This window comes from Leptopilina boulardi, unplaced genomic scaffold (assembly GCF_019393585.1).
Source record: "Leptopilina boulardi isolate dan_hultmark-lab unplaced genomic scaffold, ZJU_Lbou_2.1 LbouV2_273, whole genome shotgun sequence".
Taxonomy (NCBI): domain Eukaryota; kingdom Metazoa; phylum Arthropoda; class Insecta; order Hymenoptera; family Figitidae; genus Leptopilina; species Leptopilina boulardi.
This window is the reverse complement of record NW_026137833.1, coordinates 2123278-2150793: the sequence shown is the minus strand read 5'-3', so window position 1 is coordinate 2150793 and position 27516 is coordinate 2123278. Positions and strand designations below refer to the sequence as shown.

The 27516-nt window shown below is 28.8% G+C and overlaps 1 protein-coding gene across 4 annotated transcripts in view; it reads right to left on the bottom strand.

Moving 5' to 3' along the window:
• The window catches only part of LOC127281617 (glutamate receptor ionotropic, kainate 2-like), a 193326-nt gene that overhangs the window by 95156 nt on the left and 70654 nt on the right, over positions 1-27516 (bottom strand). For all 4 annotated transcript variants that reach the window (XR_007843063.1, XR_007843062.1, XR_007843064.1 and 1 more), the window contains exons 6-8: positions 27433-27486; positions 27059-27223; positions 11364-11516 (exon numbers count right to left, since the gene is read on the bottom strand). Coding sequence is in view for 1 of the 4 variants with exons in the window: in XM_051305416.1 (XP_051161373.1) it covers positions 11364-11516; positions 27059-27223; positions 27433-27486 (372 nt within the window). In the remaining 3 variants the exon portion in view is untranslated. The remainder of the gene's footprint in view (positions 1-11363; positions 11517-27058; positions 27224-27432; positions 27487-27516) is intronic.

The following is a 27516-nucleotide window of genomic DNA, read 5'->3' as shown; positions in this document are numbered from 1 at the left end:
GCTTTTTGAGTGTATTGAGGCAGAAGAGAATATCAACAGTCAGTAAACTCGTTGTGTTATTTGTATTTATCAAGCAATTGATGCAGTTTGGTCAAATGCTGGAAATGAAATACCGGAAATGATTCCTCTCTCTCTCTCTCACACACACAGTGAAATACATCGTTGCAATTTGCATTATCGTCACGACTCGTGTGACGTCATTAACAATCCCACGAGTGATATTGATGAATTAACAGTATCATTACAGACAGAAATGACAAATTTAAAAGATGCGAATATGTTTAAATTATAATTTTTCTAATTCAAACGTTAAGTAATTTTTATTGAGAATTGTCAGAATTCGTACTTTTTTTTGGACAAGATGTTTTTATAATTAATTTTACAACTGAGTTTTAATGACACTTAAAATCGCTATGCAATAATCAAAAGTTTTTCATACAGTAATTTTTCATTGCCACAGAAAAAAAGGTGGGTAAAAAGCTGTAAAGATAGAGGATAAAAGTCGTTAGGATACAGGGTAAAGGATAAATTTATGATGGATAAAAATGTTACTAAAATATTACTAGAAAAATGGATGTCATATTTGAGTAAACTGTCTAATTTTAATAAAAATATTAGTAATTTTACACTTAACTTATTAAATCCACAAATTTTATATAAATAACTAATTGCACGTGGAAATATTTTTCCTATAATTATTGTCTATTAATAAAAATATCTTTGATTAATACAACTGACAGCTGACGACAGTGCGTAAATAATCAGAACTGGGAAATTACAACTCAACGTCTATATTGTTGCACGAAAGCAGAGTTGGGTAGTAACTAAATTTTTTGTGCATATTAGGCTGTGTCAGTTCATCGAGATATTTCGAGTTCAAGTAATGACGTCAGAGGCCTGGAGGGTCTACAAACAGACAACACAATGTTATTCTTACGGGGAAGAAAATTTGTTTCCATTTTCATCAATTTTATTCATACTTTAAACACGGAAAACGCTTGTTGACATATAATAAAATTAAAATGTGTGTTGATAATTAATTTTGTTATATATTTGATTCATTTGCATTGATAAATTCCCTGAATTCGTGATAAAATATAAATTTTGAGGTTAGGGGTGTTTGTTTACTAACTTGAAATCTTTTACTGCTGCGGTAATTTCCACTTAAAATATATATTTTATATCTTTTTTAATAACATGCATACTGGATATTGTTTAATAATGTTAAAATGTAAAATGTGATTAGTAAATAAACTTTTCTAACCTCAATATTTATATTTTATCACGAATTCAGAGAATCTATCAATGCAAATTGAATCAAATATATAACAAAATTAATTATCAACACACATTTTAATTTTATTATATGTCAACAAGCGTTTTCCGTGTTTAGAGTATGAATAAAATTGATGAAAGTGGAAACAAATTTTCTTCCCCGTAAGAATAACATTGTGTTGTCTGTTTGTAGACCCTCCAGGCCTCTGACGTCATAACTTGAACTCGAAATATCTCGATGAACTGACACAGCCTAATATGCACAAAAAATTTAGTTACTACCCAACTCTGCTTTCGTGCAACAATACAGACGTTGAGTTGTAATTTCCCAGTTCTGATTATTTACGCACTGTCGTCAGCTGTCAGTTGTATTAGTCAAAGATATTTTTATTAATAGACAATAATTATAGGAAAAATATTTCCACGTGCAATTACTTATTTATATAAAATTTGTGGATTTAATAAGTTAAGTGTAAAATTACTAATATTTTTATTAAAATTAGACAGTTTACTCAAATATGACATCCATTTTTCTAGTAATATTTTAGTAACATTTTTATTCATAACAAATTTATCCTTTACCCTTTATCCTAACGACTTTTATCCTCTATTTTTACAACTTTTTACCCACCTTTTTTCTGTGATGTTTAGATATGACCTCATGCTGAAGAGAAATATGGGTGGATGTTTAATGTCATCAAGTGTCATTTTGGATCATTATATGCAATTGTAATATTAGAGGACTGAAAATGGTTCGGCAGAAAGTTGAATACGGGTTTTGAAACATACAATAAAAGGTGAAAAGCGACGAAATTTTAACGTCCACCACACTCGATTGACTGTATGCGAACCAACCCATGGATTTCTGATGGTTAGCCTCTGAATGTAAAAGCCACTCGCGGTGCATATTTCGTAAATTTCAATGCTATATAGATGTAACGTGACATGCACGGTCGGATTTAACATTCGACTGACAATCTACATCACGTTTGGACATTTTTTAAAAAAAAAAATAAACGATCAATAACATTTTATTCACTTGCTTCGAGTTTTTTTGTTTTCTGTTTTTTTTTTATAAACGTTTGACACATTGTTTTATCGCATATTAAATTTAAAAAAAAGTGGTTGAAGATTTATATATTTTCCTTTTAATAATTTTTGTATAGTAATTTAAATTATTATTTGTATTATTTCAAGAATCGTAAATAGTTTATAAAAAAAATTTTAATTAATGAAATTCTTTTTTAATAAATTTTCCCATATGAAATAACAACACGTGTTGGGAGTTTATAATGAAATACGACATTTTTTGCATCACCTTTAAAGCACTCGTCTGGTATACCATATGCGGTTTCATGTCATAACTTGGCTTCTAGTACGAGGGAACGTAGAGGGTAGAGGTTAAGTCGACATTCCGGTGGTTCGAGGGTAAGAGAGACGTGGGTTCAAATATTCCAAGTCGATTAGAGGTCCCGATATTGGAATCGCGCTCTGCCTCTATTAAATTAATGGTTGTCCATAAGTACGCTAGAACGAAGGCTGCTGAAGTTGATGTCGATTATAATATATAAAGAAACTGTATTAAAATCATAAAATGCTTTAAAACTACGAACAATCACATTAATTACTTTCTTTCAACGTTGGAAATGTAAATTATTACCGATTAAAAATGTACATTGAAATAAAATTTCATATATATAGACGGTATAGCTGTGAATTATAAAATGAAAAAAAAAATAGATAAAAGTCATTTTTGATTTATGTGCATTTTTTAATACTCTAGTGATTTGCTGCTTCGTAATGCGAGGACGTGTAAAATAACTGAATATCAGTCTCTAATTAAAAATGTATTTTATTTGCCCACGAATTACGCTTTTTTTCAATATTCTGTTTCGACGTAAGAGGCACCGGCTGCGATTAATAACGCTTATTGTATGCTGTGGTCATTCCGATCTTAATATATACGTGCATATGCATGAAAGCATTAGCGAATGGAGCATTTCCATAATTATAATTTTCCTCTCGAGTAGAGATAACTGCGAGGATGAGAGTAATTTATATTATTTCTGTAGTCTTCTATATGTGTTCGAATTATAAGTATATAGTACGACTTCGTGTTCACGGTCACACAAATAGAGAGATATTTGTTCTTTTTTAGGGTGCGAGTTATATGAAAAACGTGTGCGCATAGTTTTAGTGTGACATTATTTGAAAAAAGATTTTTAGCAGTGTTTTGATAATTATTCATTTAAGAGAAATATTTCCTATCTAGAAAAAGTAATATGAAAATACTACAGTGATAGTAATAGTTGGATTTACATGTTTGCTGGTCAGAGGCAGAAACAATGTAAAGTTAGCAAATAAAGAATGATGTTCCTAAACTTAAATAAATATTTCGCGATCTAGAGCATAAATGATGATCGCATGTGTTATGACTAGTTAATGTTGAAGAATCAGTTTGATATCCTCTTAGCTTCTAGAACCAAAAAAATTTTGAAAAAGTGTAAACACTGAAAATCAACGATGCTTTAAGGGGTTACACCACTGTAGAATATTAAAAAAATTGAATTTTTTGGCTTTAAAAATTCTTTGAATCTTTTAGAATAAAGAACAAAAGGTTTTAAAATCAATCGGAAAATTTTTTCCTTGTTTCGCATTCCTTCCAAAGCCGTGCTATTTACTGCAAACCGACTACCTGTGGTAAGTTTTTACCTGCTCGTCGGGTCCACATAATGCCTTTGAATTTAACTTCGAACTTTTCTAATTCACTAAAAGATGTCATTAGAAGGTCAACTATATGGTCCTGGAATAGCAGACTAATGGTAAAAAATTTTTAGAACTTAAATTTAATATTTTTTCACGCATTAAACACATGTCAAAACTTTAAACGTGTTTTTCTCGAAACACGATTTTTCAAATCTGAACGCAGTATAACTCAATCAATTTTCATTATTTTCAATCTAAATTTTTATCAAATCTTTAAAACAAAATTCTTCACAGAAATACGTGGCCGATTTTCGATATAATAAAATTTCTATTTTTTAGGGACGAAAAAGTACCGATTTTTTGGTCAAAAAATCGACTTTTAATTTTAAAAAGCTCGCCAATTGAATAGAAACGAATATTTTCAAAATCGGTCACGTATTTCTGTAGCTATTCTAATGTAAATTAAGAAAAAAAAATTATTTTGTTTCAGATTAACTTTTGCAACTTGTGTGCTGCGTGCAGTGGAGCCCCTCCAATAAAAACCATCTTCGAAGAATGGCCATTAACAGTGGTCCCACTTGGAAAGATTCCCCGAAAAGTGCCCCCTGGAGGTTCTATCAGAATTACGCTGGAACTTCCAACGTAATTCCGTAGGAATTCCATCGGAGTTCCAAAGAATTTCCGATGGGATTCCGGAGGAATTCTGACGGAATTCCGACGGAATTAGGACTCTAAAATTTTTGAAAAAAAATAATCGGAACTCCGTCGGAATCACATCGGAAATTCTTTGGAACTCCGATGGAATTTCGACGGAATTACGTTGGAAGTTTCGGCGGAATTCTGATAGAACCTTCAGGGGGCACTTTCCGGGGAATCTTTCCAAGTGGGGTGTGACCCCTTAATACTTAAACTAATCATCAAAAATTTTTTATCAATTTATTTGTACTAGGTTTGTGCCAGGTATTTTAAAAAATTTCTGTTACTACTTACACTTTTAATGACGTTCTGTTGTTTTACTTACAGTCATAAAAAGTTTTTCCTATCTATGTATACTAGGTTTGTGCCAGGGTTTTGAAAAAAATTACTTTTACTGCTTACACTTTTAATGACTATCAGATATATCTTAACTATAGTCATCAAAGAAAAAGAAAACTATTACAACAGTAGTAATAATTGGGTTGACACGTTTGCTGTTCAGAGTTAGGAGAAGTTTGTATTAGAGGATACAGGATCAGTTTGATACCCACTTTACTTCTGATTCCAAAGATTTTGGAAAAGCTTAAATACTTCTAATTCCAAGACACGAATATCTGATACCGTGATATTTAACTGATTTTCTAATAAGGATTTTCTGAATACGATACTTTGATGGGTTCACCTATCACAGCAATTTCTGCTAACATTGTTACGGATGATTTAGAAAGTACTTATTTTAAAAAATAAAAAGGGAAGATGTATACAGGTTGAGACGGGTTTTGTTTTTTTTTTAAAAAATTTTTAAACCAAAAACATTTAATAAAATGTTTTATATGCCGTTCAAAAAGTACTGTCCAGGGCTACAACATTGCCTAAGAAAGTAGGGGAATAGTGTCAGGGTTGGACACAGTTTTGGTTTTTTGTTTATAAATATTTTGTTTAGATAAATTCAGTCAATTGTGGTATATGGGTGGAAAGATCTACAAAAGAGGAACACTTCTGCCGTGGACCGTAAATTGATTAGTCCAAAATTAAAAAAGTTATAAACATTTAAAAAAAAAAATCTAGTCAGGGTTGGACTTTTCAGTCAGGGTTGGAGACGTTTTGAAAATCGAAACGCATTATTGGTAAAAACGTAAAATAACATTTGTAATGTTTCTTATTCTTATTTTTTCATGTTTATCTTTACTTATTGTTTACAAATTGTAAAGCTTCATGGGTTTAAAAAAGGAATGAACTCAAATTACAAAAAATAACACTTTATTGTTCCAAATAACTCAATGAAATGATGAACAAAATTTATACAATTTAAGTATTATTTTTCTAATATCTTTGGCACAATTTTGCACTGAAATATCAATAAAATAAAATTTATTTATAAATTGTGTCAAATTCATAATTAATATGGGTGTCCAACCCTAACTGTATAAAGTGTCCAACCCTAACTAGAAGCATCATTTTCGAATTGTGCTAACCATAACTAGACATGTGTCGCGATTCGATTTTTCACTTTTTTTCTTCTTAAATTATGTACCCCACAATACATTCAATAAGCTTACCTTGCCGAATTCTTGCTTTTTTTTACACATTTTTTAGGTTTATTCACAAGTCAAACAAAACTTTTTTTGTCATTTCGATTGCACCGAAGTCACAGGAGACGCTACTTTTGATTCTCCAAAAATGTAATGCCACAAAAAGTTAGGTTACACTACTAGAAGATTCGTCACGTACGCACACAGGTGGCGCTAGTGTTCTTATATAAAAAAGCCAAGTGTCCAACCCTGACAAGTGTCCAACCCTGACACTATTTCCCTAGTAATTTTATTCAAAAATAAAAAATGTTTACGTCTTATTTTCCAAATATGGTATTTCTGTTCATAAAATAATTTGACATGCGGGTTGAGACACACCTTGTAATTGTGAAATGATTAAAAGAAAATAAATAACTACGTCATTTTTTTAAAAGTTTCTTATTTATTTATTTGTATTAAAGGTATTGAAGAATAAAAAAGTTTAAAAATTTATTAATTTTTGTCAGAATTGGCATCTCAGTCACAATTTTGTCTTAAAAATTTCTAATATCCTCGGAGCTTATAAAAAATTATTTAGTTTATTTGTCCCACAGTTTCTGCCAATTTATTCATATGTTTAGTAGAACCTATTGTCCTTTTTCATTTTTTTTTCTTACAATTACTAATATTTTATCTAAATATTCATTAGGGTTGATTTTGATCCTATTGGGATTGATAGTAATTGGAAAGTGCTCTTGAAAATTTGTAATGTCCTCGGAGCTTATAAAAAAATTTTAGTTTATTTGTTTCACCGTTACTGACAATTTATTAAAATATTTAGTGGAGGTTGATCGTTAAAGGTTGATTTTTATCCTTTTCGGGTTGATAGTAATTGAAATATATTCTACGAGATTTTTAGTATTTATGAAATTTACTAAAACTTTTAGTTTTAGAATAACTGCCAAGTTGTCTCAACATGCATACATCACTGTTATATTTTGATGACATGAAATTTTTTATTGGTGTTAAGATATGTTGAAAATTCTTTTGGAATGTTAAAATAGAACAAAAACTGATATGAAAATATTATATTCACTTTTTTCTATAACTATAAAATATACACTTTATTCATTGTAGAAAAATGATTTAAAACACTTCTATCTTAAAAATTTTTGTTGTGCTCTGTTTCGGACACATATAACACGAGTTACAGCTTTTGTCATAAATAAATAGTTTGCTACTAACGAAATAAAAATATGCCAATAGGCAATTTGGTATTATTAGTTATATAGAAAATAATATCTGACTGTCTCAACCATTTTATTTCAGATATGTTATCAGAAACAAATTATTTTTGAATAACAATTATCCCCCCCCTAATTTTATAAACAAATACATTCAATTTGTTAAATTTTTGATAAATAGAATTAATTTGAATAACAGTGTACATTTTTTTCCACCACTGTTTTTATGATACCAAAAAGACCTTGTTTAAAAAATTGGAAAAACGTTCGTCACGGTTATTGTGACTAGAGCATGAAAATTTGCAGTTCTCTAGTCGGTGCAGTGCAGAGGTTTTTAATGAATGGGCAAGAGAACAACGTGGAAAACTCTCTGATGGGTACATATTTGAAGCATCGTTCAAAAGCGGGAGATACAGAGTGGTGGTAGGCGTGACGTTGGGAAAAGGGAAGTGCGACATCACACAAAGATTTGTGGCTTCTGCCTACGACAGTTTTCGACGTCGTTCATTAAGGTATTAAACAATTTATTCACACCACACGTAGAAATTTGTAGAGTGTGTCGTTCAAAAAAAAAAAAAAAAAATGGAACTTATCATTGTTTTTCATAATTTAATTTTATCGTTTTTATTTTTAGAAAATTTTTTCAACATGAAATTCATGTTACACTATTTTAGATCACGCATTTTTTCACAATCAATTGACAATATTCAATGAGTTTAATATTGAATTTCTCGATCAAAATTTCAAACTGATCAGATGAATGTGGTGAATGTTCTGGAAATGATTTATGCAATTGATATATGTCAATGCATTGAAACTGATTTGTGAACTTGATGTATTAACTGTTTTGTTTGATTTTTTTCTCGATGAATTGTTTAAAATAGAGAATTTATTAAAAACTGTTGAATGTTATGTTTTTTGCGTTTGTAAAAAAGTGTATTTTAATTTGCATGAGTAAATAAAATGAAATAATTTTTTTTTTCAAGTATATCAATGAAATAAAACAGGGTGTCGATTATATAATTTGATTTGACGTCAAAATCAAATTCATTTTAACGTCAATATCAAATTTAATTCAATAAATTCATTGTTTTATTTAACTTAGACGTTAAATTAAAATTTAATTTTTTATTTCAATTTAACGTCGCATTCAAATTTATTTTTTGATAGCAATTTGACGTATTGGAATCAAAAAATAAATTTGTCTTTGACGTCAAAGTCAAATCAAATTACATAATCGACTCCCAGTTATTTTTCAAAGGAATAAAAAAAATTATGTATAAATAAATTTATAATTAAATGTTTTCGTATTTTTTTATAAAAAAATTAGATTTTCTAACTGTTGGAAAAATGTTAATTTTATTTTTAAAATAAAAAGAATAACGAGTACATAAAACATAACTATTTGTGGCCACCATTTTTGTGGACAGTTCACTTTTTTCAAGTAAATTGAATTGACGGAAAAAGTGCATGCTATTCACAATTGTAAGCACAGCATGGAAACAACTGAAATCAGTGGTTGGTACAATATTTTTGGGCTGCGGCTCGTAAACTTTGTCCCTCCAGGGTGTAGTTCAACTGAGTGAACTTGGCTTTTTTTCGCCACTAAATATTTTTCTTCAGCATGGAAAGGGGTTTGCAAGTCCGGATATCGTTCGTTTTGGCATCCGGCCAGATCTTTCTCTCGTGCGGTAATTTACGTTACTCACGCTTTCGCTGGCGAGAGTCAACTTTCGGTAATTTTCACGGGAAAGCTGGTCTCTCGTTATATTACTGGTCGCTTATAAAGTGTCACGATCTGCAGTGCCAGCGACTATCGAGGGATCGATTTCAGAATACACATCGCGCACTTCCCCAACATAAATACATACACGTAAAAGGAATGATTCAATGATCCATTTTAATTTATCTATTCTACTACATGCCAGTCTCAATTGCTTGAACTCAATTGTTCAAAAATATTTTGTATATATTTCATTTGACAATGTAGTGGAAATTATATTTTTATTCGATCGTTCGAAGAAATACTGGTCTATTATCGAAAATGTAATTATCACTAAAGGAAGTGTTACTTCGTAACAATTGGTGTAAAATATTTTAATAAAATTATAAATAAAAATTGATAATAATTTAATTTAAAAAATATTTTTCATTAAAGTGTAAACAAACCTTAGGAATTTGACAATAAATATTAGTTCTATTATTATTATTATTAACATTAAAAAATTTTTAATGGTTCAAACAAATCTTGATGTGTTTTTCTATATAAAATCTGAAGGATAGCTATTGTTACTTAAAATTGTTCTTATTTTTTTCAAGTTGTCAAAATGGAATTTTTTATTGGACAATGAAATCGCTCTGTCAAATAAATTGTACACAATGTTCTTTTTTTTATTGGATTGGATGATCTGAAAAATAATTGATAAGTCAGTCAGACGAAGTTGGTTTTTGATACCTGTTTATAATAATATGATTGTTTTCTCTCATAAGTTTTAAGTCTAGAAAATTATTTTTTTATTTTTCTACAGTAAATTGTAATTTTTTATTGTAGGAGTTAAAGGTTTCAATAACAAGGGTGACATATATTTATAGTTTATGAATGAATGCTAAACTCTGGATGACTAATTCACAAGAGACATTTGTAAACATGTAACTTACATCAAGTGATAAAAAAGTATAACTATCGTCAATAATAAAATTATTTAATTTATTTTTTAGTTCTAAACTATTATTAATATGTGAAAATGTTAAGCTTATACAAAATCTTTTTGAGAATTATACAGTATTTTTGCCAGAAAATGTGTAGAACTATTTATTAAAGATATAATTGGAGGAAGTGGAATATTTTCTTTATGTATTTTTGGGAGACCATATGCTTTAGCTAATTCAGTGTCTGTCAAAGTTAATTGATAGTAATTTTTATAAATAAATTCATTTTCATTTACGAAGCTGAAGTACGCAACGTTTATGATAAACAATTTTTAAAGAAATAATTTTTTAAAATGAAAAATGCTATTATTTTTTTGCCTAAAAAATATTTCTTGTAGTTTCCATTAATCAAAGTAAGGTTACACTAAAAACAAACGATATTTATTAAAAGTTCAATAAATTTATAAAGTGCTGAACAGGGGAGAGAGTTTAAGAAAATGAGGCGAGTAGCTTGTAGTCAGCAGAGTACTGACTCCGCCAGAAGGGCTTGTACATTTCGTACCCAAAAAGGGCAATGTTGCCGTGGTCGTTTATATAATTACTGAAAATGCATTTTCCGTAGAATCGGCAACACTGGTCGATGAATATTTCGAAATTATTTTACTTTATTATTTCAACTACAAAATGCTCAAATTCTAATGTTTGCGACAACCCGAATGTACTGACTTTTATTGCGGTCGCCTGGCGGCCTACCTGAGTGTAGCAGAGACCAAAGGTACATGATTTTCTTCAAACTACTGATATTGAAATTATATTTGACAGTGAATATTATATTTAGTAAAATATTTAAAAGGTGAATTGTTTAATAACAAATTAAATAATATTTATTACTTAGTGTGTTTATGTTAGCCGCTACAATCAATTATAAAAAAATATTTTTTAGGCAAAAAATTATAGAATTTTTCATTATAAAAAAATATTTCTTTAAAAATCGTTTATAATAAACATTGCGTACTTCAGCTTCGTTTTCATTTAAATATTTTCAAATATAAGGATAGGACTATATATATATATATATATATAATAATAATAAGGACTGTAATATTTTATTACAAACTGGAAGAAAAATCGTTTTTTAAAATTATTTTAGTTTGTTTTATTTTAAGAAAGTGAGAATTGGTTGATAAAACGATTAAATTCCTTCGTCAACATATAAAGGGGGAAAATCAAGTTTATGTTAGTTGTAAGTAAAATGTAATAGCGTTAAAACAAAGAAGCTCACCGAGTTGATGTAGTTTATGAGGGAGAGTCCTCCGTCCCATGGATGCTCGAGCTCACATGAGAGATTTGCTGGCCTGAGAGCATGAGACTGTTCAAGGGTTCTCAAACCCACAGCAAACACCTGAACACTGTCATACATCAATGCTGGCTCGGCCTGTATTAACAATGAAAAAAAGTTGATTATCTATTTTATTTGTTTTTGGTTCTTTTACATTAGTTTCAGTAATGTTGATTAAAATAAAATTTTACAAAGTTTTTATTACAGATTTAATCATTTATTGTAGTCATATAATTTTATTTATTAACAACGTTTCAATACAATAAATTTTGTGTAATGGGTCGAGACGTATCTCCGATGGTTCTCAACCGATTTTCTAATTTCTAAATTTTCTAAATGAATATTTGTAAAAACTGTGACTATTAATAAGAATGGAAACTCCTATCAGTCGATAAAAAATGTTCGCCGATGAAAGCGCTCAATGTTGATTGGCTGAGATAATTCTATTATTGGAAGTGGCGCGTAACTCATTCAAATTTAAAATTTTTAATGACCAAAATTATAGTTTTTGTTTATAATTCAATTTCATTAAAATAAAATTTTGTGAAATTTCTAAAATTTTATTTAAACTGAAGAAAGTTTAAAATTCTAAAAAATTAAAAAATTTTGATAAAAAAATAAATTTTTTTTTATTTATTTTATTAATTATGAAAAAAAATTCTTTTTGAAAATTTTAATCTTTAGTTCTAGCTAATAAACCATATATATATATATACTTTTTTCAGTTAAGAGTTACATCTTTTTTTCAGTCTTGATTTATGTAACTAGTATAACGCTTTTATACACCTCTTGGCTCGGCAGAAACTTTTCAAGAAGATAATGGTACTTTCAACGCCGGCGAATCCTGAAAGTCGCTTTCCATTCATCGAGTACTTTCTTTTCGCAGGACATACTTTTGCAAATCTTTTTTAAACCGAAAAATACATTCACAGTATCCAGTAGTGTGGTCCATTCGTAACTCATTTCTTCACTTGACGACAACAGCGAGAAAAGGTGACTCTCTCGGAAGATATTTGCTTTCATGCATAAAGTTAAGCAAAAGCATTTTCCGTGAATTTCCACTTTCTTAGACAGCAACGAAGTGGCAAATATATATATATACGTATATACATGTTTCGTTTTTTGTTTGCTTTTTGTATAACCAGCATATACATACAAAGCACATTTATTTCTTTAGTTCAATCTACCTCGAACATTGCTTTTATTTTTCTATTTTCTGATAAAATTTTTTTTTAACAAACTAGAAAAAAGGTACGTTAATTTAATGTAATATTTAAAAATTAGAAATAATAAGTCAATTAATAAGAATGTGAGGTAAAATAGTAATAAAATAATTACTATTGGAGACAAAACTTTCACAGGAATATATCGTTGGAACTAAGCTTATAGCACTCTGATTCGAAGTTTAGAAGCCAGCTTATGTAGTGTAACTCAGCCAACTTTAACATTGACTTGTTGGGAGGTAAATAAATATTTATTCACCAAAGTATATCACACACCCTTTGGAATGACATTCGTGTCTAAATTAAACATTAAATTTTATCAAATTGGGAAATTAATTAAAGGAAGACTAAAATAAGTGAACGGAGACAAAATCAGGAGAATTATAATTGAGATTAATTATATACAAAATTCAATTAACAGTTTCTCAATCAATAAACAAAAATAAATGAAAATAATTTCTAAATTTTATAACCTTATATTTCATTAATTAATAAACTCAAATAAGCAACTTTTCCAATTAAATAATACAAAAGTTTATCTTAATGTATTGTACAATTATTTTATTTCACTATTCTATAATTATTTGTCTTTTCAATAATTCTTTTTTGAAAAATTAATTCGAGTGTGTTGTTTCTGAACCAATGGAAAAAAATCTAAAGTTAAAACATTTTTGTCGATGCTTTGTTTGATTTATTTTGAAAATTTTACTAGTCTCAAATATATACTATATGCAATCCATTCATGCTTGTGTATTGTTTGTATTTCAAGCTGAATATATAATTCCATTTAAAAAATTCCATTAAAAGTTTACATTTTATCATCAGAAAGCTCAACTTGAAATTATTCAAACGCCGTAAAAAAAAAAATTTTTTATTATTCGACATCAATAGTAGGTATACACGAGAGAGAAAGAGAAAGATCATATATTTTTTTTTGGTGGAAAAGTTTATTAAAACATTCAGCAACATGACATCTCGTTTATTTCTATCCCTTGAACTGTCACCATCTGTCTTTTATCTGTCAACTTATTTAAATTGAGTAAAATGCTCTTTTTAAAAAAATATTTTTTCTCAACACAGATCTAAAATTCTATATGTCATTATCGCATTTCATCTTTTCAAGAAAAGTAAACATTTTTTTTTGCGCTCTACTTCTTTTTTCCCCAACTTTGAAGATTAAAGTTCGCATTTAATTTACCGCAGAATATTTTATTCTCTGCGTTTATTTTAATAATTTGTTTATATCTACATTAGCATAGAGAAAAAATATATAATTAGCATTATATATGCTGTGGTGTTCCACTATTTCGAATTTGAAAGGTGATAATGACAACACAATAATAATATGTAATACAATCATTTTTTAAAATAATTAAATTATCATAATAGTAGGGGAGCCCATGATCCTAATGGGGATTTACTCGAGCTTCGTCGGGACGATGATATTTTGTAGTTTAGATGATAAAGAAAATAAAAGGTTCTATAAAGTTTTACCATTCAGTGGTGCGTTATGCGTATAGAAATTTTAAAAAATGTAAAAAAAACAATTACATGGAAATACTTGAGCGTGTCAGATATTAATAGTTTTGATACTCCAACGTGTCTCTGATACCAAAGGTATATTCATCTGTCGGTTTGCTTGGTGCTAGTGGCAATCCGCTTGGATTCAAAATAGAAAAAAAACTGTTCGAGCACGTCAGATATTAAGGGCGGATGTTAAATGAACCCTAAAAATACTCCCATTCAAAAGACTGACGTTTCGGAAGTGACGCAAGCTCTTAGCAAATTTTTGGAAAATGCAAAAAAAATCGCCATCTTGATACTCGAGCGTGTCAGAATTTTTTACAGATGGTTTAGCTTGATGCTGCAGTCATGATAGACCAAAAACTGACGATTATTTTGAAGAATATTGTTAATTTGACAGCTGTCTTGTGATCAGCTGTAATGGTGTCATGGCGACGGAGAGCACTGTCAGGAATCGGAATTGTGCGAGAGTCAGAAATAGGGAAAAATTGAAAAAGGTGTGGCACGGAGTGGGGAATGCATGTTGTACTCTAGTTGTGCGCTTTACTCTCCATAGACAATTTTCATTATTTTGCCGTTTGGAAATCGTCAGATTATATTTTATTCGTGATTCTTGTGTTATTCCCTTCAAATTAAAAAAAATTTAACCGCGCTCCGGAACGTCAAGACAAGGTTTTTTTTGTTTTGTAACCCTCTAGCTCCCTTACGTTACGCTCAAATCGTCAGATTTTCTAAATGTACATTTTTTAGCTAGTAATTAACCCACCTTACCTTAATCTGACACGCTTCAATATCTCCAACCATCAATTTTTTTACTAATCTGATGAACCATCCTAGACGCACGTTTTAACGAAAAGAGAATACTTGGAAGAGGTACTCAACAACATGCAAGGTATCCCCCCCCTGTGTTCGTCTCAGACGCTCCAGTTAATCCCAAAAAACACATTGGGCTCCCCTACTATAATGATAAACCAACTTGCCAAAATCGTCAGATATTCAAGATCACCAAGAAAGGGAAAAAAATGCTGTTTTTTTTGGAAATCTGTCAAAATACTACTAGCAGCCATTTTCCTATAAACTTCTCACATCAATCAATTCAACATCGGATAGTTCAGAAATCTGCCTTACCGACGGCCACGTATCGATTATCGATTGCGGATATTGTATTGAATATTAATCTAAATGACACCGAGAAGAGAGGCCGCTGATTTGTGACGCTGTCGACTTTGACACATCAGCCATTTTTAATCTCATTCTCATCCTAGTGTTCGTCAAGTTGTTTTCTATTTATTTAATTCAAAAGGTGAGTCCCAATTATTATTTATGACTCGTTTTTCTTCTGAATCGATCTCATTATTATAAAAAATATAAATTCCAAAATAAAATAAAATTTGAATCTTTTTATTGGTCTTTCTGACAATTTTTGACCTTTTTCTAAATTTGAAAGTGAATATGAATAAATAGTGTAATTGTTATTAAATTTAGTGTAATTAATTATGTTTACCCTGAGATGGGTTTTTCCTATGTAAAATTATAAGCTTTTACTTTGCTGGGTAATTTAATTATTTTTTGCTTTAGTTATTTTACATAAAATAACTTGGCGTCTGGAAATATTAAAATTAATACATAAATAGAAATAACGTGTTTTGATTGAAAAAAATTAAATTAACCCCCAAATCATACGTTATAACATATATATGAGGCAAAATTCCTGAAATGTCCGAACAAAAAATTAAAAGTTCTCGAATTTAATCCATACTTTTCTAAACTGTTGTTATTGTTGGTGAAAGTCTAAAAATCAATTATTATTGAATTTAATAAAATAGTTTTTGAATTACAACGTTTTTAATTTTTGACTTTTGAAAAAAAAAATTTTTTTCAATATACAATATTTATAAGTAGAATGCATAAAAGTTAACATATATATAATGATTTTTAAAGCTTTTTTGACGGGCTACACGCTATTAATAAAATTTTTTTTTTTTAAATAACATTTGACCTTGAAATTCAAGGTCAAAATGTTAATTTACGTTTATCTCAAAATCGGATTTTTTAAAATTATTTTTAACTATCTCAATGGAAAGCTTGACTAATTTCCTACAAAACATGTAATTTTCAGAGTGGGATCTTTTAAAGTTTTTGAGATATTAATTAATTAATTAATTAATGTTTATAACAAATGGAATATTTTACAAACGAATAAAGTTACCGTAATTCTGAAGTTAGTAATTGAAAGTTAACGTAATTCCGCATCCAACGATCCCTATATGAAGTATTTTGGATGAGTAGATTGTTAATGAACAATTAGTTAACATTGCAATTGTTTATTAACAATCTACTCATCCAAAATACTTCATATAGGGCTCGTTGGATGCGGAATTAGCTTAACTTTCAACTGGTTAGTTTAGATTTACGATAACATTATTTGTTTGTAAGATATTTCATTTTTTATTGTTATTTAACTAAAATTGAACAAAAATACTGCATATAGGGCTTTTGGATGCTTGTTGTTAGTAAAAAATAAAATATTTTACAAACAAATAAAGTTATCGTAAATCTAAACTAACCAATTGAAAGTTAAGCTAATTCCGCATCCAACGAGCCCTATATGAAGTATTTTGGATGAGTAGATTGTTAATAAACAATTGCAATGTTAACTAATTGTTTATTAACAATCTACTCATCCAAAATACTTCATATAGGGATCGTTGGATGCGGAATTACGTTAACTTTCAATTACTAACTTCAGAATTACGGTAACTTTATTCGTTTGTAAAATATTCCATTTGTTATAAACATTAATTAATTAATTAATTAATATCTCAAAAACTTTAAAAGATCCCACTCTGAAAATTACATGTTTTGTAGGAAATTAGTCAAGCTTTCCATTGAGATAGTTAAAAATAATTTTAAAAAATCCGATTTTGAGATAAACGTAAATTAACATTTTGACCTTGAATTTCAAGGTCAAATGTTATTAAAAAAAAAAAATTTTTATTAACAGCGTGTAGCCCGTCAAAAAAGCTTTAAAAATCATTATATATATGTTAACTTTTATGCATTCTACTTATAAATATTGTATATTGAAAAAAATTTTTTTTTTCAAAAGTCAAAAATTAAAAACGTTGTAATTCAAAAACTATTTTATTAAATTCAATAATAATTGATTTTTAGACTTTCACCAACAATAACAACATTTTAGAAAAGTATGGATTAAATTCGAGAACTTTTAATTTTTTGTTCGGACAGTTCAGGAATTTTGCCTCATATGTATGTATTAAGTTAAATTTTGATGCTTTACTCGAAGCGTATTTACACATTTAAATATTAACTCGTCAAGTAGAGGTGTGCATACATTAGAACTGATTATATACGTGTTGCTATAGTTTAATATCAGAGTTCAGATACGAGTTTACAGAGAAATGACGGAATTTCTAGGTGCGTGTACATATTTACTTAGACAAACATGGCAAAGGATTGGAAACTTTGGTTGGTCGCTGAAATACATTTCCCCTAAGCGAATTTTGCACTAGTGCGCCTCACCCCTCAATGCACACAAAAAGTACCATATATGTAAGTTTTGTAATTATAGAAATAACGATATATTAATTTATAGTACTGAAATTTCTTTCCGGAATAATATTTATCTCATCGTGTTTTATCAAACCAAGTGGTATCGTTTTTGCTTTGTGAGGTTTTAAATTTATTAATTTAAAAATGTTCACTTGCCGATAAAAACGCTGGATGTTGATTGGCTGAGAAAATTCCATTATTGGAAGTGGCGCGCGTGACTCATTCAAATTCAAATTTTCCGATGACCAAAATTAAATTTTTTGTTAATAATTTTCGTATGATTTCTTGCTTTAAATTCTCTTTATTGTGTGTGAGTTGACACGCTAGTTTTGCACTTTTCCAAATCTCGACAAATATCCCGCTCATCCTTCATTGACAAGAATCCTCCGACGATAAAAGTTAGTTTTGCTCAACGTCATCAAAAGTTGTTCTTGTTGAATTCTTTATCATTTCAAAAACTATCGGTGTTGGAAATCGGGTGTAATATTATTTTAATTGATTGATCAAAGGAGTAAAAATTATTGTTACACATACTTTGGCTATTTGTGCCTAAAATAAGAAGATAAATAATTAAAATCAATTTAATATTTTTGGCTGTAATACATTTTCAAAACACATAGCAAATAGATGGTGACAGCGGTGGGATTTTTTCCTCGTTTCTTGACATACAATTTTTAACCTCGTTATTTATTTTCACCCTTTAATTTTTTTTTATAATTCCATATCAGTAAACAGTAAAGTAATTAATGACGATTATCAGGATATAAATTGAAAATTTAAATTCTTCAATACAATTTTGCGTAACACTAACTTGCTAATATCAAGTTTTAGTGAATTATATTCAATCAAAGGCATTAAATTCGCGTAAGGGTTGAAAACAGTATAGCGTATCAAAGGAGTTTATTTGAAGAGTATAAAGGTATATACATCCTCAACAGGTGCTTGCTTGGCATTCGGTGTTGCGAAACTCGGGGTTGGCGGCGTTTATCAAGCAAAACGAGAGGAATAACGTAACCAGAAATCCCTCTGTGAGAAGCAAAATAGTTCTTGTAGTGGTGAATTCTCGGCCGTTATCTAGAGTTAATTCAAGCGTGTTCTTAATTAGTCAAATTCCAAAGCTCTCTAAAGTTCACCAGGCGCGGTTAGTTGCTTCAAGCATGGGAGATACGACTGATGGCAGTTTAGCTTTTATAGGACCTCGACTTCATTTCGATTAATCATTACCATGAACTAATAAAGTTCACTGTACATCGTAGTAATTATTTTACTTTTTAATCAATATATACTAAAATAATAATTAACTTTTGAAATTATTAATTATACTATATTAAATCTATTAAAAAAAATTAAAAGCTATATTTAGAAATAATTCAATGTAACAATTTAAAGAGAACGAACTCATCACTTTTTTACTACATTTCACCTGATGTATATATCCAAAGACCCCAATGCTTTGAATAACTAAGGGATACACTTTCATTACACGACGTTAATAAAGTTTGGAATTTCAACTATGTCAAGCGATTGTATTTCAGAAGACGAGATGATTTACAAAAGAGAAACCAGTTTTCTAGATACTATACTACTATACTATATTCTAGATTTTATTAGCAATAGAATGGAAATTATGAATAAAATTAAAATTGTTGTATTTTAAAATCTAGTTTCTAATTTCCAATCTTATCTGAAATTGAATTTCAAACAGAAAACAAAAATATTAAACCCTTCGCATATGAATTGGTTTTCATTATTCAACAACAAATGCAATAGTTTTGTACTTTGTGAAGAGTAGAGTAAATTATAAATCCGTCTGGTTAGATAGATTTTATTAAATTTTCTCACGTTCAAGATGGATTGACATATCTGGATACAGACAACTTCATTTTCCTTTTCCTTACACGCACCACCATTTTTCCTTCGCTCTTATGATGGCATGTAGATCAAAGTATATTAGCATTTAAAACGAAATGCAACTAGTCGGAGAGGGTGCGAAACGCATTCTTGGAAAGAAATTTTTTTTTCCAACAATTCCTTACTAACGGTATATATACTTTGATGTCTTAACTTATATTCAATTTACAGGATTTATAAAAAAAAGTATATTAATGTTTTAAATATTACTGAAGATGGTAATCTAAAGTGAGTTGGAAACTATCGTATAATATTTCAATTACCTTATAATTTTTCCTTTAAATTTAAATGCTATTTCAGAGCATATTCATTGGTAAGGTAAGATTCCCTAAATAACAGATTCGGGTTAAATTAGAAATCCGGACGTTTCTCATTGTCTCTATAAGAGACATTTCTGACTGTCACGTAGATTTGTTACTCACTTAATGAATAGTCAAAATGTTTGATATATGAAAACAATTTCAGAATTTCTCTCCGGCTCTTCTAAGATTTTGCTTTCGCGTTAGTAAGTTTAAATTATTTTATAAAAGTAGAAATGATTTTTTTTAACATGGTTTAGATTAACAATTTGTTCAAATTAAATAATTAATAAATCAAGTCCAGTGAAAAAAAGTAGTAAATATATCAGTCATATGTGTGAATGAAATTTGGGGTTGTGCTCATAAAATTCACAACTGGGATTTGTTCATTGAAACCGTCAATAGTAAGCTTACCAGTCTTTTTCTAAAAGAGTAACAATTTCAGGTTATACGTCGGGAAATGTTTTGTTTCATCAAAATCGTGCAGTATATTTATAAAAATTTTAATTTAAGAAAATAATTTCAAAATAAATATGTAATTTTTTAAGGAAATTATTTATTTATTTACAGATTGACTATGAATAATAGTTTTTATTCAGAAAATTGAGATCTTAAATTAAAATATTTCAAAATGGAAATTTCAGAAAAAAATACTGACAGGAAGATGGAATTTTTACAGAAGGCATAAGATTTTTTTTTAGTACCAGTATATATAATGCACATTTTACGCATCAAGATGAGTGACCTTCTAAATGACATGAACCTTATCTTGGCGAAAAAAAGCCTTTATTATCGAGGGCTTCTTTTTCTTCTTCTTCCTCTTCTCTGGGGTAAAATCTCATGAATAAACATATAAGGGGATATTCTGACAAAAGTTATAGCTATATGTATAAAAAGTGCCTTAGAATATTTTTGTCAAGTAAATGATATTTAATCATAGCAATATACGTGTTACTTATTTTATCCTATTTACAAATACGTAAATATTTATAGTTTATTTATATAATTTTCTAACATAAAAAAATATATATAAATCGTACAATTTTTTGTTACTATAATTTTTCATTTTCTAATTAAAAATAAAAAAGCAACAAATATAAAGTTAATAAAATTTATGTACTACCTTGTTGTATACAATAAATATTTTAAGATAAAATTTTCATTTAGCGTTTCATAAAATTCTTACAAACTTTTCGTAAGTCGGGGGTTAGTATTTCCATTTTAAGAAAAGTATTAACATGGTAATTTGAAATTAATTCGATTTCTGTAATATAAATGTTAATGCAACCTACTTTTATTAAATTTTCAAGTTTTCAGTCTACATAATTTTCAGGGAAGTTATTGATTATTTTTTCATTCTTAATTCCCACGTAATTAACCACAATAATGAAACTAATAAAAGAGGAGAAAAATTTTATTTAAAAAAAACTTGATATAAATATTATTAAAAAATAATTTTAATATTAATTCTTTTTAGCTTTTTAAGTGAAATATTTCTCTTAAAAGAAAACTAATTTATAATAATTTTAGTAATAATTATAATAAAAATAGTAATACTAGTGGGTAGTAATAATAATTAGAATAGTAGTAAATATTAATAATAAAAATAAGAATACGTTATTTTTTCCCATCAAGTATTAAAAACTTTTTTTTATGTTACATATAACTTTTTAGTGCGCCACTAAAGGTTGATTTTACTGTATCCATCTTTTCAGCATAAACTACCCTAAATACCAATCTCTTTCAGATGACCGAACTTTTATGACATTATAGCATCTGGATGACAAGGAAGTAAATATTTCACCGACCACTCATATGTGTCTGCTTATCCTGTTTACTATCCGATAAACCTATCCAAATCTCAAAAGCTCCATGAAAAGTTTACCAGTGGAAAGAAATAGGAATGTATTTCCTTCTATTTGAAATGATCTCAACGAAGAATGATTGCCATGCAAAAAAAGTAACTAGTTTTTCAAATACCATTTCCCATATAGCATGGTACATTTAATTTTTTTTTTTATCACAAAAAATATACAATTAGTTTTGGAAATCACACAGATATTGAAACTTTTTTCAACTAAGGAGAATAAATATTTGCACGTATAAAATTGCAACCAACTGAGGAATTACATTTTTAGAGAAAAATTAGATTGTGTTACTAGAAGATTTAGGAAAAATACCAATAATAACTATTTAATATTTTTGTAAATTAACAAAAATATTCGTATCCATCTGGAGTTGCTGATGTACTCCAAGGTCATTGGACACTGTCTGCGGCGTACTAATTCCTCTACTCTATGAATAAAAAATACATTTTCGAATCTCTTTCGTTAAAATATTAAAAATTTTATAAACATTAAAATTGATGAATCTTAAAAATATTTTCTGTATATTGCTGCAAGTCTAGATGAGAATTTTATTTTTTGAAAACCCACAACAAAAAGAAACAAGTTTTAGTTGAAGTAGTGCTTTGCCTGTCGAGAATCGTGACGATTCCCTTACTACTTTTATTGCCAAGAGAGAGAAAGAGAAAAAATAAGACCCATATTAGAGTGAGAGATATAGCCTGATTTATGGCGCAAACAGCAGAGGTTATCCACCGTGCTTGGGTAAATTCAGTGATTCATTGGCTAGTCTACCAGTGGCTTGCAAAATCCTTGCACATTCAGGATTTTCATCCAGAATGTGCATCCGTCTCTGCTTTATCTCTTTGAAAAACTCCTCTAATTATCTGCCTTAACTGCGCGCACCTAAGAGCCCAAAAGGGAAAATCAACTGGAACTATTATAAATTGAGTTCTGTAAGTATTAAAAGAAACCGAATTTTTTTCTTTTTTGACAAAACGACCAATTTAAAATCGTTTTCAATGTACATTATTATTTTAATTAATCGAGATAAAAATTTGATCTTAGAGATTTATATTGCATGTGTTTTTTTTTTTTTTTTTTGAGTTATAATGATTGGAATTATTGATTTTTAAAAAGGAGAAATTTATTTAATATAGAAAATTTAAATATAGAGATTGAAAATGAAAGAATGGAAATTCAAAGGAAAGGTACCTACCAGCATTTAAAGAAGGAAGAAGCAGAATAAAAAACAGGAAGTCAAAGAGTGAGAGAGAGTAAAAGAGAAGAAAAAGAGGTTGAGTAATCAGTATGCAACTGGGGTTTTTCCATGCTGGTGTAACAAGGTCTGTCGTATATTTCTTTTTTCTTTTCAACCTTCCTTCCCGCTCAACCTTCTCACATTTTCTCCTATTCTGTCTATTCGCATCTAACCAACATTTTTATTTTCTCCTAATTCTTTTCTATTTTCTCTCTTTATTAACGCTTTCATCTTGTTGAATTCATCTGCAGTTGAGTTTTCCTTGAGGTTTGACTGTATAAACATGCCTTAAATTAATCAAAAATTCTATTAAGGAATTAATTTTTACAAAATTGAAAATATCCACTTCGATAATGTTAATACTAAATGAATCAATTTGAGATAAAAAAAAATTTTTTCCCCCTTCCCTGAGATACTATTTTGAATGTGTTGTAAGAATTAAAAATTATCGAAGTCTAAACAAAGAAAGAAACATTCTTTTATATCCCATAGATTAATTCATAAATAGGATTTAATTTAGGAAAAATACCAATAATAAATATTTAAGAACACTTTTTTCAATCTCTATATTTAAGTAAATAATGCTGATCTTGAGGTAGCAAATCTTACGTCAGGCACTGCTTTTGGTTTCTCAGAAAGCATTATCTAATCTCCTTGACACTTTTGCTTTATTGATGCTAAAACAAAAGGCTGTCCATCTATTCTGTTGTACCTTCCTCAGTTTAATTTCTATCGTCGTCCCTCATTTTAGAATATGCCGTTCAACCTTCAACCGTAAGTTTTTGTCTGGCACGTCTAAATAATCTCCTCCTTTCCTTCCTGAAGTTAACATAAAAATAATAAAAGCTTAGCATCGACTCCTAAAAGAGTTCAACTTTTATGAAATTCCATTGGGAGTTAAAATATAACTCCAATTTTTTTACAGCTCACTTATTTGTTTTTATATATTTAATATTGTCAACAGATATAATATCAAAAAGCCTTTCCATGTGAAATCATAAATATGTTTATCCTTTGTTTTTTATATTCAACTATTATTTTTCTACCATTTTCCATATCACTATTTTTTTACGACTTTATTTTTTACAACTCTCAGGGTTACCTGTGCACATCTCATGAAAAACTGACCTTGTTTTTCCTTCGCATACAAGATGAAAAGAGAGTATGAGGAAGAGCAAGTAACATACAGAGGGTAAACTTTTTTTTTTACCACCCTTTTCTCTCTCTTGCTCTCGTTCTGTTACTTCCGTTTCCGTCTGTCTGTGACGTTGATTGTGACTGAGCTTTTTCTACGGTCTCTCGCGGCTAACTTCGACGTTTAATACAACAGGGCAATTGGAACGAGAGAGAGAGAAGGTGAGCTTTAGAGAGTGAGGATTTGAAAAGGAACCAGAGAAAGTGCAGAGTTTGCCTCTTTACTATTGAATAAAAAATGCTGATGATGCATTTATTTAAAAACTGTTTTTTGTGCCGCATATATTTGCTCGATTTTTTCAATTCAACTATTCCTTTATAAAATATAAATGTTCCAAAGAATAATTTCCAAACTGTAAAAATAAATCTCTTAACTATTAAACTACAAAAAAAAATAATTTCCAATTCAAAAGAAAAGGAATATATTTTCTAAAAACACAATAAAAAAATCTTTTTATTTGCTTTACCGTGTCGAGGGAAAAGTATTAAAAAAGTTAAGAGATCAAGTGATTTACAATTCATGGGATGTCTACTGGTGCAAGATAAACTAGTCGCAAAGAAGATATAGAACTAGCGAGAAGAAAGACGACAGAGATAGTATTAAAGAAGATATTTAAAACAATGAAGTCCTCGCTTAATTACTCTGCTATACATCTTGTACTTTGTTCCTATGAAACGAAAGAAACTTTATCGATGCATGATCAACTAAGCATTTTACACAACAATTCTCAACACTTTAGAATTTCTCCTTATAATTTCTCAAGACGGAGGAAATAATTTTAACGTATTTTGATTTATAAGGATCCTTGCCTCTTATAATTTAGTAATTATATATACATTTTATAATAATATTCTACCGAGAAACATTATCTTGTCTCTTGAATAATTTCCCTGAAAACGAAAGTTTCTAGCTGAAAACTTAATCGACATAGACTCTCTGATATAAAGTGAAAAACAGTTAATAAGAGGAATAAATTAAAGTAACGTGAAACTTGAGAGCAACTTAAATTAATTTTATATATGACACAAAATTAATTTTCTAATTCCTATAACTATATAATATGTCGCACGGGAAAGTAAATATTATATATATATATATATATAGATACTGCAAAGTGACTAACGCCTCGGGAGTAATCATCTTTCGCACCAATGCCCTTAATTACCATTCAGAGTATTAGTAAGGGGAGAAAGAGAGGAAGTTCCATGATAATTGGCGTGGACGTTATCATCCGTAAAATTTTCTATTTAAAATGAATTCACGAAATTGACAATTGTAAAGGTGGATTGAATATATATAAAAAAAAACTAAATGAATATTGAGAATATTAGTTCAAGAAATGAGTATACAATATTGTTTATAATTATTCTAGCAATTTTTCTACTACAAATAGTGTTCAGTAATTCAAAGACTTATTTTAGCAGTCGTTCATCGCATTCGTTTACTGTCGTGTAATAAATGGAGCTTCGATACTGGAAAATAGTGTCAACGAGGTCATTCTTCCACGAGAAAATAATTACTAGGAAAAGGGAACAATATTTTCTGCATGTCTGAATGTATCATTCAATGTTTTCATCAAAATGTCAGGACTATTAAGAGAAAACCTTATCTCATTTTTTGTCAGAAACAAATAAATCAATTCATTGATTTTATCTTTTTAAAGTGATTTTAGTAATTTTTTTTATAATAAAACCCTTAAGTTCAAAAAGTCTATTTGGGGTTAAGCTGTTTAAAACTTCAGTTGGTACTATTGTATTTAATGTGTCATTATCTTCGCTTTCTCCACATGAATCCACACTTAAATATTCCTTAACTTCACTATTAATTCTTTCAAGAATTTCGTTATTTAATTCAAATACATCATTATTTTGTGAGACTAATATTACTTTTTCATGTAAGTCACCTTCATCTGTATCTATAACATTTCCATAAATTTCAGTAATTATGTCTTCATTATAAATTATTTCATTTCGTAACTTTGTTGCATGATTCTATTCTTCATATATATTATAAATATTCTCCATTTCCTACATGTAAAAGTCATTTGTGAAAGGGAAGGGATCATTTTGGCATACCGCAACCTCGCGAGTCATGTTAAAATAGATTTAACCTATGGATATGAATCAATAAATGATAATAACAAAAAGAACTTGTATCTGTTTTTTTCGTTCTTGTTGTATGTTTTTATATGAACCATACCGCACGAGTTTTTAACCTTTTATGGCTGATAACATTAAAAGTTATCATTTTTTTTTAATTTTGATAGAGGAAACATTTATTCAGAATGACTAAAACTACAACATATCCAAAAACCAGCCATTTTGACCGAGAACCAAAATCAATGCATTTTGTGCGGGGTCCTTTGCGACGAGGTAGCGAGATCAAATCACTTTTGAATTCTTATTGATTTAATTTATTTTTATGAGACCTATTCTTTAATTATTATTTTAACTACATTTTATTGTGTCTTGACCTGCGTACGATTTACAGGTGTTTACTTTAATTTATATTATTGAATTTAATTCACGGATCTTTTACAAATATATCGCTATTATTTGGAATTTAATACTCTATGCTTTATTTTTTTTACTTGAAATTTTGTCTTGAATTCCCCAAACTAAATTTTTGTATATTGTGAATGTAAAATATTTGTTACACAGTTATCCTTTAAATTATACTAAATATGCAAAACTTTTTAAATAAATATATTCAACCGTTATTTTTCAAAAAAAAAAAAATTGAGAAAAAGCTTCTCTTTTTTTACCCTCATGAATGGATATACCCCCTTAAAGTATCTAAAAATCTTACCTGAATAATTCGTGACTTATTTAGTATCGTGTTTCCAGCTGGCTGAAAGCGTTCCATATCTTTAAGAATTCCTCGTACGACATTGTCGTCCGCATCGACCAATCGAAAGGCAGTGATGTTCACGAAATTGTATTTGAAATCTTCCAGATCAAAAGTCTCGATATCCTGTAAAAATTTTTACTGTTATTTAAATTCAATATAATTTTATTATGTAAAAACTTGAAAATAAGTTCCACTTTATATATAATTACAAAATTATTTAATATTTAAACTCTATATAGTAATACAATTTCTTAATTAGTAATTACAAAATTAATTTAAAAATTAGAATTACGAGAATTAAAATTTAAATATTTAATAACGAAAATACTTACAAAAGTTGTAAACAGATAGTGATATTTAAAATCATTCATTTGTAATTCCAGAACCTGGAAAAATTATCCAATTACAGTGTTAAT